At 45.8% G+C, this 17265-nt stretch overlaps 2 protein-coding genes and 1 pseudogene across 4 annotated transcripts; 2 read left to right on the top strand and 1 right to left on the bottom strand.

Annotated features, from left to right (window-relative positions):
* Positions 1–3328: 3328 nt before the first annotated feature.
* Positions 3329–7164, top strand: LOC135592545 (heat stress transcription factor A-4b-like; annotated as a pseudogene).
* A 944-nt stretch (positions 7165–8108) lies between these two features.
* On the bottom strand, positions 8109–9077 carry LOC135594472 (uncharacterized). The gene has a single exon (XM_065084853.1). It carries the CDS (start codon positions 9075–9077, stop codon positions 8109–8111), a length of 969 nt encoding a protein of 322 aa, XP_064940925.1.
* Positions 9078–11706: 2629 nt separating this feature from the next.
* LOC103997029 (probable alpha,alpha-trehalose-phosphate synthase [UDP-forming] 7) lies at positions 11707–16877 on the top strand. Of its 3 annotated transcripts, XR_010479128.1 has the most exons (5): positions 11707–11966; positions 12166–14214; positions 14851–15124; positions 15428–16146; positions 16294–16877. XR_010479128.1 is itself a non-coding variant. In XM_009418157.3 (4 exons), the coding sequence occupies exons 1-4, from the start codon at positions 11722–11724 to the stop codon at positions 15770–15772; spliced, it is 2913 nt and encodes a 970-aa protein (XP_009416432.2). In that variant the 5' UTR covers positions 11707–11721; the 3' UTR covers positions 15773–16166. The 3 variants fall into 3 exon arrangements, 2 of the variants coding, with proteins under 2 accessions (XP_009416432.2, XP_009416430.2); XM_009418157.3 differs by lacking the exon at positions 16294–16877 and having other exon boundaries at positions 15428–16166; XM_009418155.3 differs by lacking the exon at positions 16294–16877 and having other exon boundaries at positions 11929–12081; positions 15428–16166.
* Positions 16878–17265: the final 388 nt, after the last annotated feature.

The raw sequence follows: 17265 nt of genomic DNA, 5'->3' as shown, positions 1-17265 counted from the left end.
CATCGTATTCTCTTCTTTTTCTTCCTCACCTGTTCTTCGAGAAGACAGAAGGTGTCCGATGTAGATATCGATTGATACGGTATATTTTGGGCCCCGGATATATCACAACTGATGCCACACGCCAAGTCAAAACCATACCAAGAAGTTGTTCCGCATGTCCTGTCTCGAGAGCTCGGGGCGGTGCCATCTGACATTGCTTTGCACGTCCCAGGACGACGACCGGTCAGAAGTGTCATCCCATCCCTTGAGGGTCAGCGGCCACGCCGAATCGACACGCTACCGACCCTCGTGCAATGGTATAAAGCTCCTGGTCGGCCTCCGGACAAGGAGGGAGAGACATAAAAAAACAATCCACCCCACACTGACTTGTTTATTGGAGGGGCCAAAGCCGAGGATCACCCGGTGAGAGCCATTTTTTTGTAGGTGAACGACCACCCGCGAGCGGCGAGCGTCTCAACCCAGGGGATGCCATCCACCGCGCAACGGAGAGCTGTCAATCGGCCCAGATCCCGACCAACGCCAACTAGCACTCCTTCCCGAGAACGCGATCACCTCATCATCCAGCTCACTCTACAGAAAGCTCCCAACATCGACCCACGAACCTAGCCGTGCTGACCCATCAGCCACCGTATATTTGTTTGCTAACACATGATAGAAACAATCCCTCTACACGAGTGCATCATATATTTTTACATAAAATATCTATTATATTTTTAACACGAAAAACTAAGTTCGATCGGAGAAAATATCTATAAAACTTAAATCCCAAATTGTGTTTGATTGGATGGGATAGTTTGTGTGAGTCAAATTGTGCTCAAAGAATCACGAGTTGATTGTTACAAGCAATTGCAATCGCCATCAATCGACGTCGAGGAAGATAAATCCCCATCTGTTCGCATGCATTCCCACGTGATCCCCCACGCCATATAGATATAAATTGCACGTCTTTTACATCTCGGTGGGGCCCGACAAAGTGGCCTTCAATTCGAAATGTAGATTTTTATTTCACGAATGTCCTAATCGACATTGAAAATTTTCGAATCTCTTCGGACATCAAATCTTATCCGTATCACGATACATTTCAATAGATTTTTGTAGATATCAAGTCAATTCATAGAGTGAGGAGGTATCGATTAAATACCGAGATTGAGAAACGTATGTAATGGAGGTATTGGCCATATCATTATTTTCTCATCATCCAAGTGAGGCAAAGTAAATGGAGAGTAGCTACGGCTTGTTCATCACAGTGCAGGATTGGGCGTGTTCAAACCACAGCAGAGAAGGGGAGACAGGAAGTCTACTTGACTCTGCTACAGACGAGAGAAGAAACGTGTCGTGTGGGATTTAGGTTGAGACTTTTTGGATTCTCTTCTTAACACACCCGCTTCTCGGAAATAGAAACATTGAACTGAAGGTTGTGATGATTAGAACGAGAAGAGACTCGGATGGTGTTTGTGGTAAACAACATGGAGCTGTGACCTCGGGGCCGACGTGGCTCGGTTCGGATCCGGAAGGTGGGATCTCCCCGGTGCGGCCCTCGGGTTCGCCGAGGGGGTCGGCCGCGGCGGTCCGATGGGGACGGGATCAGCCGACTCCGCCGGAGGGGGCTCCTCGGCTGGGCGCGCGCTCCGTCTGCAATCCTGCACACAGGTCGGGTCGGGAGACGCGACCCGACCCCTTCGACGATCGAGTCAATGGATGGTGGAGAGGGTAGAAAGGAGAAGAGGAGTTTGAGGTGTCTCCCTGGTGTGTTCTCCCCTGCCTCTCCCCGTCCCTCTTGCTCGTTGAGAGTGCGAGGGTATTTATAGAGAAGCTTGCCGTGGTTTGATGTGCCCGCTTGCCGGGGCAAATGGTGGCGTCTGACACAGACGTTGTGTGGCGTGAAGAACCGAGCCTGCGCGGGTGTTAATGCACCTCGGGCAGTGTTTTCACCGGGTACCGTCGCGTCGATCGTGGTGTGAGGCGCGGATGACGTCAGCCGAGTCTTATCGTAATTACTATCCTCATCAGATATTATATAATCTTTCTTTGGGAATTAGTTTGCTTCTGTTAGATTCGATCAAAGTGTTTTGCTGGATATATTAGTCGAAACAATAGCTTAAAGACTCAGCAGCGGAAAGCTACTTTGGTCCAATGAGTTCATGTAGAAGAAGAGGTGGTGAAGACTTGGGCACGACCCTTCCACCGTCCTTCGCACTCCTCCACTCCATCGATCCTTTTTGGCTGTAAAAAAAGATGAGAAGCTTATGCAACATCTTCCACCAGTCTCTGCTTCCTTCGCACCCATGCAATCGGCTGCTCCTCGAGGCTGTGATTGCCTTTAATTAGCAAATGGATTAGTAGTATGTGACAATGCAATAAATGAAAGAAAGAAGACATGTCATCACGAGAAATCTACTCATACGATCATAGTATTATAAAATACTATCATACTATACCTGACTATGTTTAATATTTTAATTCTTATATTTTAAAAAATTATATTGATATCCTTATACATCTAATTCTATTTCTCCTCAGACTCTATCTCATCATCAGTAGAAACAACATTAGAAAATGGATAAAAAAATTTCGATCTTTACGTTCAAAAATATTAATTACATAGAATGATAACTTTTGTGAAAACTTTGTTATTCTCCCTCCGACTTCATTATCCTCTCGGACGATCTACCCAATAGCGACGTTTGTGATAATCCTCATCTCCTCCATCGTTTTATTTCTCTAGCTTCGTTATACTTCTATTCGATTTTATTATCCTCTCAATAGCTTATACAATCGCAATATTAGTGGTGATCCTCATCTTCTGCACTATTTCATTTCTCCTACTTCGTTTATCATACTCAATGCCTCTGGCTTCGTATAAGGTCGATGACTCTTTACTAATGACAAGGATTGAAATTATTTTTTATTTTTTAGTATAATTTATGTATGTGATAATACATGCAATATTTTCTATCAGTAGAGTCAATAATGTGAGGAGAAATAAAATTAAATGATTCACTTTCGTAAGTATTAGAATTTCAATATAATTTTTTTTATTTTATAACTATAAGGATGTTAATATAAATTTTTTAAAGTATAATTAAAAGAAGTAATTATAATATTTTTGAGAGACTTTTAAAATAATAATTTTAAAAAATAAAAATAAATTTTAGTATTTATTTTTTTGTGAAACCCACTATCCAATAACTGACGAGGAAAAGAACAAAGCCGACAAATGTGAAGACCGCATAAAAGACAGAAAGAGGAGAGAACAATGTACGTTTGTCAAATACATGTATACTACTCGTATGCCTGAAATTTATTCTAAAAAATAAACAGAAAAAATAATTTATTTCCGAGGTTTTGCTTGTTCTTGCCTGCTTCTTCTAGAAAATTCCGGCGACTTGGAGCCAACCGTACACAGTCGTGGACTCCTCCGGAAGAACACCGGGGGGCTCGATCTCTCGCATCGGCGAGCGCGAGAAAGAGAGTATCAGGTCAAAGGTTGATCCTTCTTTTGGTTTCCGCGCTCGTCGTCTTGTAGGTGCGTAACAGAAGTTGTTTTTTCCTGTTCCTTTTCTCTTTATTGCTTCCTTTTGATCCTCGTCGGACCTTTCTGCAGACTACTCGCCGATGTCGCCTGCTTGGAGGTCGAATCCGGGCAAAAGGTTGTTCCCCTTGGCGCTTTGATCGTGAGAGGCGCGGTATCTACCGGGCTTGGAGGTCGAATAAAGAGGGAGCGGATCGATCGAGGTTGCTGACGGGGAGGCATTTTCTTGGTTGATCTTTTGATGGAAGGATTCTATTTGCCCTAAGACTGATGGCAGGGATCGGTCGGCCATCGGTGCGGCCCGTAGGCTCACGGTGAATTATTCGCTTTGAGCATGGGGCGTACCGTCCGTGTGAGCTTCAAAAGATGCTTGTGAGGGTAAGGGAGACCCAGTGGACTTATGAGCCCTTAGTTCCCATACTCCTCAACCAAGAGCACTGATAATCATTTAGTCCCGTATTGATTGAGGAGAATTATAACCAAGGGCTCGGAAGTCTAACGAGTCTTCCTTACTCTCAGAGGTGTCTTTTAGAGCTCACATGTTCCGTAAGGACAAAACCGTACATGTATGCCCATCGACCAAAAGGATAATTCCTCGCGAGTCTATGAGTCGCACCAATGATCAGTCGACCAAATGGTCCCTTATCTGATTGACGCTAGAAGGAGGGCTCGAGGACTGCATCTTGGTCGAGTAAACTCACTCCCGAGCCGTGCACCTTAGCTCCCGAGTCTTATCTGGCAGGATGCTTTGAGTCCCTTCATATTGGCGGTTTTAGATTGGTTGATAGGGATGGAAGGCTCCCGGGGAAGTTCGAATTCCCCCTCCCCATTTCTCACCAAGATGTATGAGATGGTGGACGACCTGTCGACGAACTCCATTGTTTCGTGGAGTCCCATTAACGCCGGTTTCGTGGTTTGGAAGCAGCTGGAGTTGCTAGGGATTTGCTCCCCAAGTATTTCAAGCACAATAATTTCTCCAGCTTCGTCAGGCTGCTCAATACTCAAGTGGAACAGTTCCAAGAGAAAGCCTCTCCCTTTTAACAGAAACCAGTAATTCTTGAATCGGAAATCACATCTCATATCCTGTTTGGTTAATTAGTTCAGCTTGATTGACCTTCCTACTTTACATTGGGTTTTGTTGGGATGATTTGTCTTGTGGAACGAACGATAAAGTTCATCAGTTCATAAATTTGATTTCTGCTTTCTAGCAAATTTTGATGCATCAATCTTGCTTCATGATCTAAGTTCTTGAAATGGGAAAATGAGAATGTTATCTGCTGGGATCTTGCATATTTGAATATCGTTCGGAAATGAATCAATTATGCTGGTGCTTTCTCACTGATCTGAATTTCCAAGTAGTTAGTTTCATGTGTATTAATCTATTATAAACATAGTTGTACGCTTTCTCGAGTGTCTGATATGTTTGTAGTAGTTATTTGTCCCAATATGACTGATTAGTATGCGTTCTTCTTTTGCCTTGACAATCTTCTGTGGTATGAACTGCTCGCTCTTTTCCATATGTGATTTGAAGAAGATAAAAATTTTCATGTTGTGCCTTCCAGGGTTTCAGAAAGGTTGACCCTGATCGGTGGGAGTTTGCAAATGACGATTTCAAATGAGGACAAAAGCATCTATTGAAAAACATATATTGACGCAAGCCGGTACATAGCCATTCACTGCACAACCAGGGCAACTCTTCAGGACCTCGGCGAAAGCTGAAAAACAGGAGCTCAAAGAGGAGATTGAGAGGCTTGGGCAAGAAAAGCATAAGCTTTTTAATGAGCTTCAGAAGCATACAAAGCAACAGTATGGAATGGAGCACCTAATGCAGTCTTTAGAGGAGACGTTTTGGAAAACCGACAGAGAGGTCTGATGCCCTTCTTGACACAAATCATGCAGAAACCTCGGTTCCTTTCTAACTTTATTCAACATTCTGATCCTCACAGCAAGAAAAGAAGATTGCAGAAAATTGATTTTTTTTAATGGGGATACCACGTCTGAAGATAACCAGATTGCATCTCTCCAGCCCATTGTAGGAGAAAAATCAGACATTGTGCCATTGCAAACACTTGACATGGAACCATTCGAGAAGATGGAATCATCCTTGAATTCGTTGGAGAAATGGAGACCAATGCAAATTTGCAACTGTCGTTGCCTAAATTGTATCCTTGCTCACCTGCTTGGGAGATATTCATTCGTCTCCGGAGATAGCTAGAGTCTACTAGTTATGTAGAGACTCCTGATATTTCTGCAACTGAAATGCAAACAGCTTCACGGAGCAAGGTTTCTTAGATAGATGTGAATTCAGAACCTGCTGCTAACGAGGCTGATTCATCAAGAGATCGAGCAACAGGTACTACAACAAACGGTGCCCATGGCGGTGATCGATGTTTTCTGGGAACAATTTCTTACAGAGAACCCAGGTTCTTCTGATATGAAGTCCAGTCACAAAGAAGAGATTCAGATGAAACACAAAGGGAAAGAGTGCAGGAAAACGTATGGTGGAGAAGGAAAAATGTCAATCACCTTGCAGGAATCTCACTTCAGAAGAGAAAACCTGATGTTAGTTATTTTTTCAGTTATAATTGTGTTAGGATCTATATTTGTTTTGATAGTGGTACCACCGATGGTAGCATATGATAATCATTGTGTTGCCAGTACAATTATTTTGTTTGCATCCCTGGTTAGGAGTGACGTGGTTTTCTTACTAGTAACTTTTTTCATTTATTATAAAAATGCATGATGGCATCAAATCAAGAAATAGCTTCTAAAATCATTTCAGATCTTAGGCTATGCACCCTCATTTTGACTCAATTTTATTCAATAATTGTATTCCTTTTCCATGCATGTTTTACATGGCTAATTTACGTTAACTTCTTTAAATCATTAGATGAAGTCTATTCGAAACAAATTTAGAGTACATATTTTTTTGCATTCATGTCAACCGTATTAATCTTTGTATGTCTGCTTATGACATAAAAAGAGGGTCATTTTCTGGTACTATCTTGATATTGTTTTTCATGCTATAAGTAACTAAAATCGTCTGGAGTATCTGCAGTATTGCACCTTGCTGGTATCATTTGGCAAAATGTATATTTGTGGAGATTATGCTGCTGTTTTCAGACACATTTAGAACTATTCTTTTTTGTCATAATAGGTTTGTCCCCAGAATAAATGTATTAGTGAAAGCTCTAAATATGCTCAGATCAAACAACTCAACCTGTTGAGCCACTGATCTTGTAGACCGTATGTGGTTTGGCTCGCTCTTGGGCCTGGCACCTAAAAGAAAGCTGGTATTATTGTTGAAAATCAACGACTTGGACGGTTCAATTATTAAGTTGCTTGGTTCTTTGGTTTCCATGTGCAAAATTTAATATGTTCCTTGTATTTAAAAATTATACACATAGTTTTGATACGGATCCAGATATTGTTTATTCATAATTGCATCCACAGTAGTTTAGTTTAAGATAAACCTAGAATTACCTCGTCAAATGATCTGTGCATTGCATACCTTTCTTGATTTCACCTTCTTTAACAGCTGAGGCCCTTCTTTATTAATTTACTCGATGTAACAACTGATGTATTTCGCAAATTTGTTCAAACTGAAACATATTTCTTCTAATTGTTTGATATGAATTTTCATGTTATGAACTGAACATTTGTTTTCTGTTCTGCAAAGTCCATAGTGTTTGTTGTTGCCTTCAGGTGCATCTTTGCACAGTGAGCCCTGGTCTGTTTAATCTTTTACAGAGCTATATAACTTACTGTCATTGTTCTCTGTGAAATGCCATTGAAGAAGTATGCATATTGATGTTTAGATCTTTTGAACTATTCTTTTTCCAAGGATTCTGTACTTATTTAAAAGATACAAGAGTTTTCATGCCTATTGATCAAGTTTGCAGATAATGTTTTCCCTATGTTGCAGGAGACCAACATCCAGTAAACAACTTCATAGTTGTCATTACCCAATGCCAGAGAGAGAGAGAGAGAGAGAGAGAGAGAGAGAGAGAGAGTTGGTAAAATTGCTTGACCCTTTTTTTTACTACTTCCAAATAGATATCTCACTTGCTAGTTTTTCCCTGTTTCTTCCATACATCATTTCTCTATAACTACATGCTCTTTGCAAACATTCAAGAATGTCATCCTTCAGTGTTCATGTCAGCCTCAGAATGACTCATTTTCATTAGAGGTTCTCCTTATTAGTGAACATTAGCAAGTGCCCAAAGACTTAATTTTTTTTTGGCTCAGGATAGATGCCAATTTTAAGGTTACTTGGTGAATTGTACTTGGGATAGTTGATAACAGAGACTGGCTACATTTGTTATAGTAGTAATATTAGTGATAGCATGTACTATGTTGTGTAGGTAATGTTAATTTTATTAATACCAACAAGCAATTTATATCCTAATAATCTGTATAGCTTCTTTTATAGCCTCAATTAAATTGTTCTATCGTTCACAGCGGCATAGTCCAACGCATAAATAGCAGAGAAAAGTGTCTTTATTGACATCTAATTATAGAGAAAATACAGTGGCAATTGAGATCCGACGGTGATCGATGCGGGGAGAAGGATTCATCAACGCCGTCGATTGGACTCGTGGGCGAGCCGCTCCAGGTTGAGCTCGAACCAGACCTGGCGGAACACCTTGACGATCACGTCGTGGTGCTCGTCCGAGTTGAGCGCGAGGTAGCACGCGAGCAGGCTCTCCATCTCCTCCGGCCGTCCGAGACCCTTCTCACATATCATCTCCACCATCGACTCCCTGAAGTCCCTCTGCGGGTCGGACGAGCACTTCACCACCGCGAACCTCTCCAGACCCCTCCTCGCCACCTCCTCCTCCCGCTTCCTCCTCGACGCCGCCCTCATCCTCTCCACCTCCTCCGCCCTCACCGCCGCCGTGCGCGGCGAGCGGACCCTGACCTTGGCCCTGTGCCGGATCTTCCCGGTGAACGATCGCCGCGGGAGGCCATCCCGCGCGTCAGGATCCGCTCGCTGGTCCGAAGCATATCCAGCCGTGGTTCGCGCGCTACGCCGCCTCCGCGGCCGCGGGGGGCGCCGGCCGTGGCCGAGATCGCATCCCGAAGCATCGGTCCCCGAGTCCGACTCGGCCCACCGCCTCGAGAAGGGAATTATATGCCCGAGGGTGAGCTCGAGGTCGCCCACGGAGTGATGCCTGGCGGACCGGCGGCGCGCCCTCACGGGAGCAATCCTGGGTCGGAGGCCGCCGGCGTCGTCCCAGACGGACAGGCGGCGGGGAACGGGCGGGGGGAAGCGGGCGGCGGGGGAGAAGGAGAGATGGGCGGAGCGGGGGCTGGGGTCGGGCGGGCGAGGTGAAGGCGGAGGAGCGAAGACGGCGTCGCGTGCCGCAGCGGCGGTTGCAACGCCTCGCTTCGGCTTGAGTTTCGCCAACCATGAGGAGAAGGAAAAGCTCGAGGTATGCTTGTTGTTCTTCTTCTCATTCTTTTTCCCCTCTTGCTTTCGTCGTTCTTCTTGTTCTTGTTGATGCTGCTGTCGATTTCTTCTCCACTTCATCTTCTCGATCATCGTGGTCTGAATTCTGATGGGGGTAGGCCGGTAGAATTAAGGAGAGAAAGTAGTCGCGAATCGGTTAGAAAGAGAGAGGGAGGGAGGGGTGAAGGTGGCGGTTATGTGAATCGTGGGGGAGGGAGGGGGGTGGGTTTGGTAGTGGCGTTTGAAAGAAAGTGGCGGACTGGGAGTGACCGGGGACCGACCGCGCCTGCGATTGGCGAGAGGTGACTTTACCGAACCTTTCACACCTTCTTTTCCCGTTCTATCGACAGACCGTACGACTGGCGAGAATCGAAGAGGAAACCGCAGACAAACGTTTTGCGTTTCCTTTGTCGCTTTCGTCTTCCCAGTTTGAATATTAACCCCGCCACTGCACCTTTCCTGCCTTCTCTTTTTACATGCTTCATATAATAACGTTACTGCTGGCAGGCACGCGTGTCCACGTGGAATATATTTGATTTTATGTTACAATATTTATCATATTCATATGAAACTTTTTCATGTCTCACCGATTACATTTGAATAGATTCAAGACATACTCGAGTAAATCTAAGAAGACCCTTCCGGGCCTATTTCTTGTCCATTGTCGGACCGGATCTGATGTTACTCGATGCCAACTTAGGTGCCTTTAATTGTGTTTCATTTTCGTTTTTATTGAACCTTGGGGCCATTTTGCTCTCACAAAACCAAACAGCTTTTGGGCTGAATTGGGCTTCCAATCGGTCGTAGATGAGATACTCAGTAAGTGTCTATATTCGTGTCAGACACCCTCAAACACATAGGATAAGTTAACGATGTTGGCGAATAAAATTTGTTTGTCTTCATGTGGCTACACATTATCCGAGTTCTTTCCCGTCCATGCACGTAAGATTTCCTTGGAAAGGCTGGAGAGTCACACACAACACCCTCTTATCATCCAAACAAAGCTAATCCGCTACTTTCATGTCCTATTCCTACCTTTTGAGAGATGCGGATGGATTGGAAGATTTGGACCTCATTGTGTCTCTAATATGCTCGTCCTCCAACCTCAACTCTACCCCCCTACAAGTCATGAGTGTGATGTCTGTGTTGAGATGTTCTGATGCTCATCACACAGTTGACCGAGTCCTTTATTTTTTTTTTTTCTGTAAACTATTTAATTTAATGGATGTAATATAAATGTTTTCTAGGAAATTGTGAGGGCAATGATGTGAGATAAAAAAAAAACATCAATGCGGTCTATTATCCCTTGTGGGCTGATGGTGATCCGTAAGACTATCGAATATATGCCTGCATCCACTTGCAGGTTGGATCCACCTTTTCGTGTAGATATTTTGCAGTCTAAGATTTGAGGATCAAGTCATAGTGGTGCCAAGTATTCGACGGTGAGGTTGAGATCCTGGTTGGGGGCAGCTGATCCTGACCTGCAAAATAGTGGTGGTGCGACCCCTGCATGTGTGTTGTCTACGACTGGTAAAGCCTGTGATTCCTTCCTATCCCCAACTCCCAGACCGCGACCTCTCACTAAACCCCTCAAATGTTATTATTGATGGAGAGGCATGTCTAGATTTCAAGAATTCTCTCTTCCATCGCCCACCTTTCGGTAACTGTTGTGTGTCTTCTTACTGTTGTGCGTCGCCTAATCCACATAGCATCTCTCTCGCGGTCTACACCACAGCTTTTACCTTTCCTTCCCCACAGGTTTTGTCTCCATCCTCCCAACTTGCACTCCGTGCCTCATCTCCATCACTCCTTTCCATCCATCCTCATAATGCACTTCTTTTTAGCGACCTCCCAAAAGAAGAGAGGCATATATGAACGACCATACGTACATACATACATACGTCTGACAGCAACCCAATCGCCCATCACACGAATACCGTATTAGCGTTTCTTGATTATTCTAGAAGGCTGGTAGCTTTGGTACTGCTTCTTCACCTGTTACTCCCACGGTCTGGTGGGCTTTCAATCGTCCAGAATCTCAACCACCGGTAAGTTGCAATGCTCTTATTTATCACGTTGGATTAGTTTATACGTTCAATGTGGTTCACATTCTTGTCGTGTGACCCGTTTTGGCCGGGAGTCGTTGCCTCGTGCCAGATGGATCGTGGTTGGCCACAGCAGGGCCGGATCGGGTCCTTGCTAAACCACCCCTTCGTACGGCCCGACCGAACCCATCCTGTTGGCCGTCGCGTTGACCACTCGTTACACGTTCCGAGGAGTCGATCGAGACCGATAACGTGGCAAGTCGTTTTTTTTTTTCTTCTTTTGTTTCTTCGGCTTCGTGCTGCAACAGGCGGAATGAGGCGGTGGCCGTCAGCGGGTCAACTCTGATGGGCGGCGACTACTCGTCGCCCTCCGGCGTCCTTTTCCTGCCTCCATTAATGAACCCCAGCCAAAACGATACGGCGTGGCAACTCCGGGAAGAGACACCACGGCTGTTATTCAACGGACCCCGACGCGGAGGCCCAGCGTTGGACCCAGCTCTGCCGGCGAGTGGAGCCCGGAGTGGGCTCCACCCCACGAAGACCGACCCTTCCAGAGCCCCGGGACGTGGAGCCACGACACGCGCGTCACACGTGACGCCACCAGTCCATTGAGCATAATTAGCCGCGAACGTACCCGTCTCGGGGCGGAGCGGAGAACTGGACAACACGTGGTGGGGCTCGCAAGGTAGACGATGGGTCCGGTTTTGGACAGGGGAAGGGTTGGGACTCAGGTCTCTGACCGACCTTATCCTGTTTCGTCGCACCCCATAACTCCTATGTACTTACTTACCCATTGCAACCTACCCATGTTCCCCTCCCCCTCTTTTAATCTCTTCATCCGGAATCATCATGTCATCTTATTTCTTTCCCTCCCTTCTGCAGCAAAACACAAGCAGAAGAAGAAAGGAGGCTTACGGAACAGAGAAAAAAGAAGAGGGTGAGTCTTCCTGGTCCCAATTTATTGCTCGCTCTTTCCCTTGTAAAGCAACTTGTTTCTTTCCATTCTCAGTATAACCTTTTCCTCCTTCCCTTGTCCCGTTCCATCCCTCAAGGTAACCAATGGTTTCTCCATCAATTCCCTTCTTCTCATGGGTTGGTGACTTCTGCTAATGGATTTATGCCCTCTATCTATGTAGCTCGGATCGATCGGGTTGGGCGGCGGCAGAGGAAGAAGAGAAGATGATGTCCAGATCGTATACCAACCTACTCGATCTGGCGTCCGGGAACTTCTCGGCGCTGAGCCTGGGCGGGGGGCGGGCGCCGCGGCGACTGCCGCGAGTGATGACGGTGCCGGGCACGCTGGCGGACCTGCAGGAGGAGGAGGAGCGCGCCAACAGCGTGGCGTCGGACGTGCAGTCGTCGCAGGCGCAGGACCGCATCATCATCGTGGCCAACCAATTACCGGTGCGCGCCCGCCGCCGGCCCGATGATCGCGGCTGGACTTTCGCCTGGGACGACGACTCTCTCATCCTCCAGCTCAAGGATGGCCTCCCCGATGATATGGAGGTCCTCTACGTCGGTTCCCTACGCGTCGACGTCGAGGCTCACGAACAGGACGACGTCGCCCAGGCGCTGCTCGAGCGGTTCCAGTGCGTCCCCACCTTCCTGCCCCCGGACCTCCACGAGCGATTCTACCATGGCTTCTGTAAGAACAACCTCTGGCCCCTGTTCCACTACATGCTTCCCTTCTCCGCCGATCATGGCGGCTCCGGAAGCCGCTTCGACCGCTCCTTGTGGGAGTCGTACGTGCTCGCCAACAAGCTCTTCTCCCAGAAGGTCATCGAGGTGATCAACCCGGAGGACGACTACGTCTGGATCCACGACTATCATCTTATGGCCCTCCCCACCTTCCTCCGCCGCCGCTTCAATCGCCTCCGCATGGGCTTCTTCCTCCACACCCCCTTCCCCTCCTCCGAGATCTACCGTACCCTCCCCGTCCGCGAGGAGATCCTCAAGGCCCTCCTCAATTGCGACCTCATCGGCTTCCACACTTTCGACTACGCCCGACACTTCCTCTCCTGCTGCAGCCGCATGCTCGGCATCGAGTACCAATCCAAGCGGGGATACATCGGTCTCGACTACTTCGGCCGCACCGTCGGCATCAAGATCATGCCTGTCGGCGTCCACATGGGCCAGCTCCGGTCCGTGCTCCGCCTTCCCGATAAGGAGTGGCGGGTTAACCAGCTCCGCCAGCAGTTCGAGGGCAAGACCGTGCTTCTGGGCGTCGACGATATGGACATCTTCAAGGGTATCAACCTCAAGCTGCTCGCCTTCGAGCACATGCTGAAGCTCCACCCAAAGTGGCAGGGCAGTGCGGTCCTCGTCCAGATCGCCAATCCCCCGAGGGGCCGAGGAAGGGACCTCAAAGAGATCCAGGGCGAGATCGAGGAGAGCTGCGAGCGAATCAACAAGGCGTTTGGGCACGAGGGGTACAGCCCGGTGGTCTTCATCGACCGCCCCGTCTCCGTGGTCGAGAGGATCGCTTACTATACCATCGCGGAGTGCGTGGTGGTCACGGCGGTAAGGGATGGGATGAACCTCACACCCTACGAGTATATCGTGTGCAGGCAGGGAATCGCCGATTCTCAAGGTTCCCAAGCTGATAGCCCGAGGAATAGCATGCTGGTGGTCTCAGAATTCATCGGCTGCTCGCCCTCGCTCAGCGGAGCCATTCGGGTCAATCCATGGAACATAGAGACCACAGGGGAGGCCATGAATGAGGCCATCTCTCTTTCAGACGGTGAGAAACAGCTGCGGCATGAGAAGCACTATCGTTATGTCAGCACTCATGATGTTGCGTATTGGTCGAAGAGCTTCATGCAAGACATGGAGAGGACGTGCAAGGACCATTTCAGAAGGAGGTGTTGGGGAATTGGTTTGGGATTCGGATTCAGGGTGGTGGCGCTCGAGCCTAATTTCAGGAAACTCCATGTTGATGGAATCGTGTCTGCTTATGTGAAAGCTAAGAGTAGGGCTATCTTGCTGGATTATGACGGGACGTTGGTGCCACCGACATCCATGAACAAGAGGCCCAGTGCGGATGTTATCAGGATCATCAATACCCTCTGTGCAGATAAGAAGAATGTAGTCTTTCTTGTCAGCGGAAGAGGTCGGGAAAGCTTAGAGACGTGGTTTTTGCCTTGTGAGAAGCTCGGAATTGCAGCGGAACATGGATACTTTATTAGGTATGCTTCTTCTTGCTTTTGTTGTGTTTAACATTCTTCGATAGTATTGTGACAGAATCGAATGAATTTAGCCCCTGAAGTGGGAGCGCCGATCACTGTAGCATTAACAGCTGAATGGATTTATTTGTTTGTTTGTTATTGCTTGTTGCTAGAGATTAGGAGGAAACTGTCTTATGAGCCTTGCATGTTTACTCATGCATTTTGGTTTTGTCAATGATTTAGCTAAGATGATTGAATTATATATTATTTGAAAAATAGAGATAGGAGGTGCTCGTCCTTTATATGTTTCAGCAAAAGGGAAGAAATATGCAACCCCATTATCAGATGTGCATGACTAATTTAAGCAAATTCATATGTTTTAGTAATATGTGTGATCTTTCAGATTGAATAGTTGCTGTTTGAATGAAATTTAAGTTGTTCATGTTGCTTTATTGAGGTATGCTACATTGTTTGTACAATGGAAATTGATCTCTTGACTTTTTGAAACATGTTGCAGGGTTAGTAAGTAAAAGGAATACATATGTACAATGTTTAATGCTTGCTGTTGCTTGTGGATCTATGGTTGAATGAGAGGAAGAAGAAACATGTTCAATGGGGGATGCTTAATATGTTCTTGTTTTGTTTCAATATTTGCAGGTGGAGTAGGGACAAAGAATGGGAAACCCATTGCCAGAACACTGATTTTGGATGGATGCAGATTGCTGAGCCAGTCATGAAACTATATACAGAGTCCACTGATGGATCTTCGGTTGAAACCAAAGAAAGTGCCTTAGTTTGGCACCATCAGGACGCAGACCCTGGCTTTGGTTCTGCTCAGGCAAAGGAAATGCTCGATCATCTAGAAAGCGTGCTTGCAAATGAACCAGTCTCAGTGAAGAGTGGCCAGTTTATCATTGAAGTCAAACCTCAGGTATGCATTTCTATGTTGTATTGCCTTCCCAGACATCATCAATCTCAGATGTATCATGCTCTGTGCCATACCATCTTAAACGAACAGTTTGCACCAAAGTAGGAGCATCACAAGCATCCACAGTATTGTATCTCTGGTGGCATGTGGTTGTAGATATACTACTGTTTGTGTCTGGTCTCTTTGGCTGTTTTGACCTTAGGACGTGTGCCGAGCCATTCTGAAAATTCATCATCCTGCATATCTTGTCTGCTTGATGTTTGTGTTTTATTCATGCATCACATTTTGTCATTGTTGCTTCGGCAGGGAGTCACCAAAGGTTTAGTGGCAGAGAAGATTCTGTCCTCCATGGTGGAGAATGGTAGACAAGCTGATTTTGTACTGTGCGTTGGCGATGACAGGTCGGATGAGGACATGTTTGAAGACATTGCTGGTGTAGTGACAAAGAAACTGGTAGCTCCTCACACATCAATATTTGGTTGCACCGTCGGGCAGAAACCAAGTAAGGCGAGGTATTATCTGGACGACACAACTGACGTCATAAACATGCTCAGAGCACTTGCAGATGCCTCCGAGCCATCCTTATCTTCTCCTGAGGAAATACTGGAACCTATGCCATCCGCTGAGACCAAAAGTGATTACTCCCAATGACAGCATTCTTCTGATTGGTTTCCTCATATTCCATTGGCACGGTAAAAGTAAAGCTTGAACAGCTCTCTGCTCTGCGAAAGAGATCTTATGCAAGCGGACAGCATATTAGGTTTGATCAGACTGCTTGATAGCGATCCTCCCGAGCATGTTCATACGTCGATCAGCAATGAAGTAAGCTGCTGAGCGATGCCGTCAAAACCCCCAGGGGAAGTTCTGCTGCTGGATCGAGTGGAAACCAGTCTAGGAAGTGGATAATTACTGTTTGTCTCAATATTTTTTTGACATGGAACTCTTGCGGTAGAACAAAATCCGATGATTTGACATGTTAACCAAGATGAATATCACGGAACACACAGGATTTATTTAACTAAAGGGTAAATTTTCATTCGATCTCTTTTATTTGTACACATAAATGGCTTGTCATTCATGTTCAGTTGTGGAGGAAGTTTTTTGATTACAGAAGTTTCACGTCTTTTCTGCCCAAACGCGATGATAATTGTTTCTTCTTGCTGTTGTTGTAGCGGATTCAACAGTGTTTGCTTCGTTGATTTCTGAGATGTTGGCCAATGTGAAGTCCTCCATTGGCCGAGTATGAGTGCTGTCATCTCCACCTGCTGCAGAAAAGAAGCGTCGTCTCTCCCTCTATCTCTCTCTCTCTCTCTCTATTCTCTTCCACAGTACTGAGATGTGGCAGTTGAAGAATCCAAAGGTGTCCTGCTAACTTTTATTGGTTCGCTCTCTTTCACTTCATCGGCGAAGATGAAGTTTGCCTCCGTGACTCCACCTTTCATCTTTGAACAGTATATATAACCACTCTTACACAGACGCCATGTGACGACTGCTGCAGGGAGATAATGAAAGGAGTTTGAGTTTTGAGCTCATGACTTGCTCTGATTCCATGATAGGGATCTGAGTTAAATGTTCTGAGCTCAATCGAGTTGTATCCACCTCAGCCACTTTACCCAAAGCATAAGGCAAGCAACTGTTGGCACCAAAGGAAGCAGGTGGACCTGCAACCCCCCATTGCTTCAGAGACAAATTAGCATGACTCTTATCATGGAACATTGTTTTCTGCATGCAAAACGTTTTTGGGGGAAGACGGTGACTTTGCTGCTGTTGTAAGACAATGGACCTTCTCATGGCATTTGATTGGTCCTAAAGGGTGGAATATGAGCTCCCAGTTAGTGTTCAAAGAGCATTAGGTTCTTCATTCCATGGAAGTCACAATCTCCACCTGCCAAAACAAATTGCCTACATACTTGAAACTGCTCAGTGACCTTAAAAAAGAGAATTCAGTGCTTAAGGTTTATACTAATGAGAGTTTGGAGAGAGTTAACATAATATTTGGCGTCATTGTACATTAAATTTTTTATAGTCACTGAATAATCTTATGAAGAATAAAAAAAAGAATAATATGAATATAATGCTATAACTTTACTATTTATATGATATATATATATATAGATTAAGATAAGCATCGAAATAAATTTATT

Source organism: Musa acuminata, chromosome BXJ1-9 (assembly GCF_036884655.1).
Source record: "Musa acuminata AAA Group cultivar baxijiao chromosome BXJ1-9, Cavendish_Baxijiao_AAA, whole genome shotgun sequence".
In the NCBI taxonomy this organism is placed as follows: domain Eukaryota; kingdom Viridiplantae; phylum Streptophyta; class Magnoliopsida; order Zingiberales; family Musaceae; genus Musa; species Musa acuminata.
This window is presented reverse-complemented; position numbering and strand designations above follow the sequence as displayed.

What these genes read in the sequence shown, in the direction of transcription:
- LOC135594472 (XM_065084853.1), bottom strand. Translation starts at nt 9,077, where the DNA reads ATGATCGAGAAGATGAAGTGGAGAAGAAATCGACAGCAGCATCAACAA.
- LOC103997029 (XM_009418157.3), top strand. Translation starts at nt 11,722, where the DNA reads ATGGGTCCGGTTTTGGACAGGGGAAGGGTTGGGACTCAGGTCTCTGAC. An exon ending in AACAGAGAAAAAAGAAGAGG is followed by an intron (nt 11,967 to 12,165) that starts GTGAGTCTTCCT and finishes CTATCTATGTAG; the next exon opens with CTCGGATCGATCGGGTTGGG. An exon ending in TCATTGAAGTCAAACCTCAG is followed by an intron (nt 15,125 to 15,427) that starts GTATGCATTTCT and finishes TTGCTTCGGCAG; the next exon opens with GGAGTCACCAAAGGTTTAGT.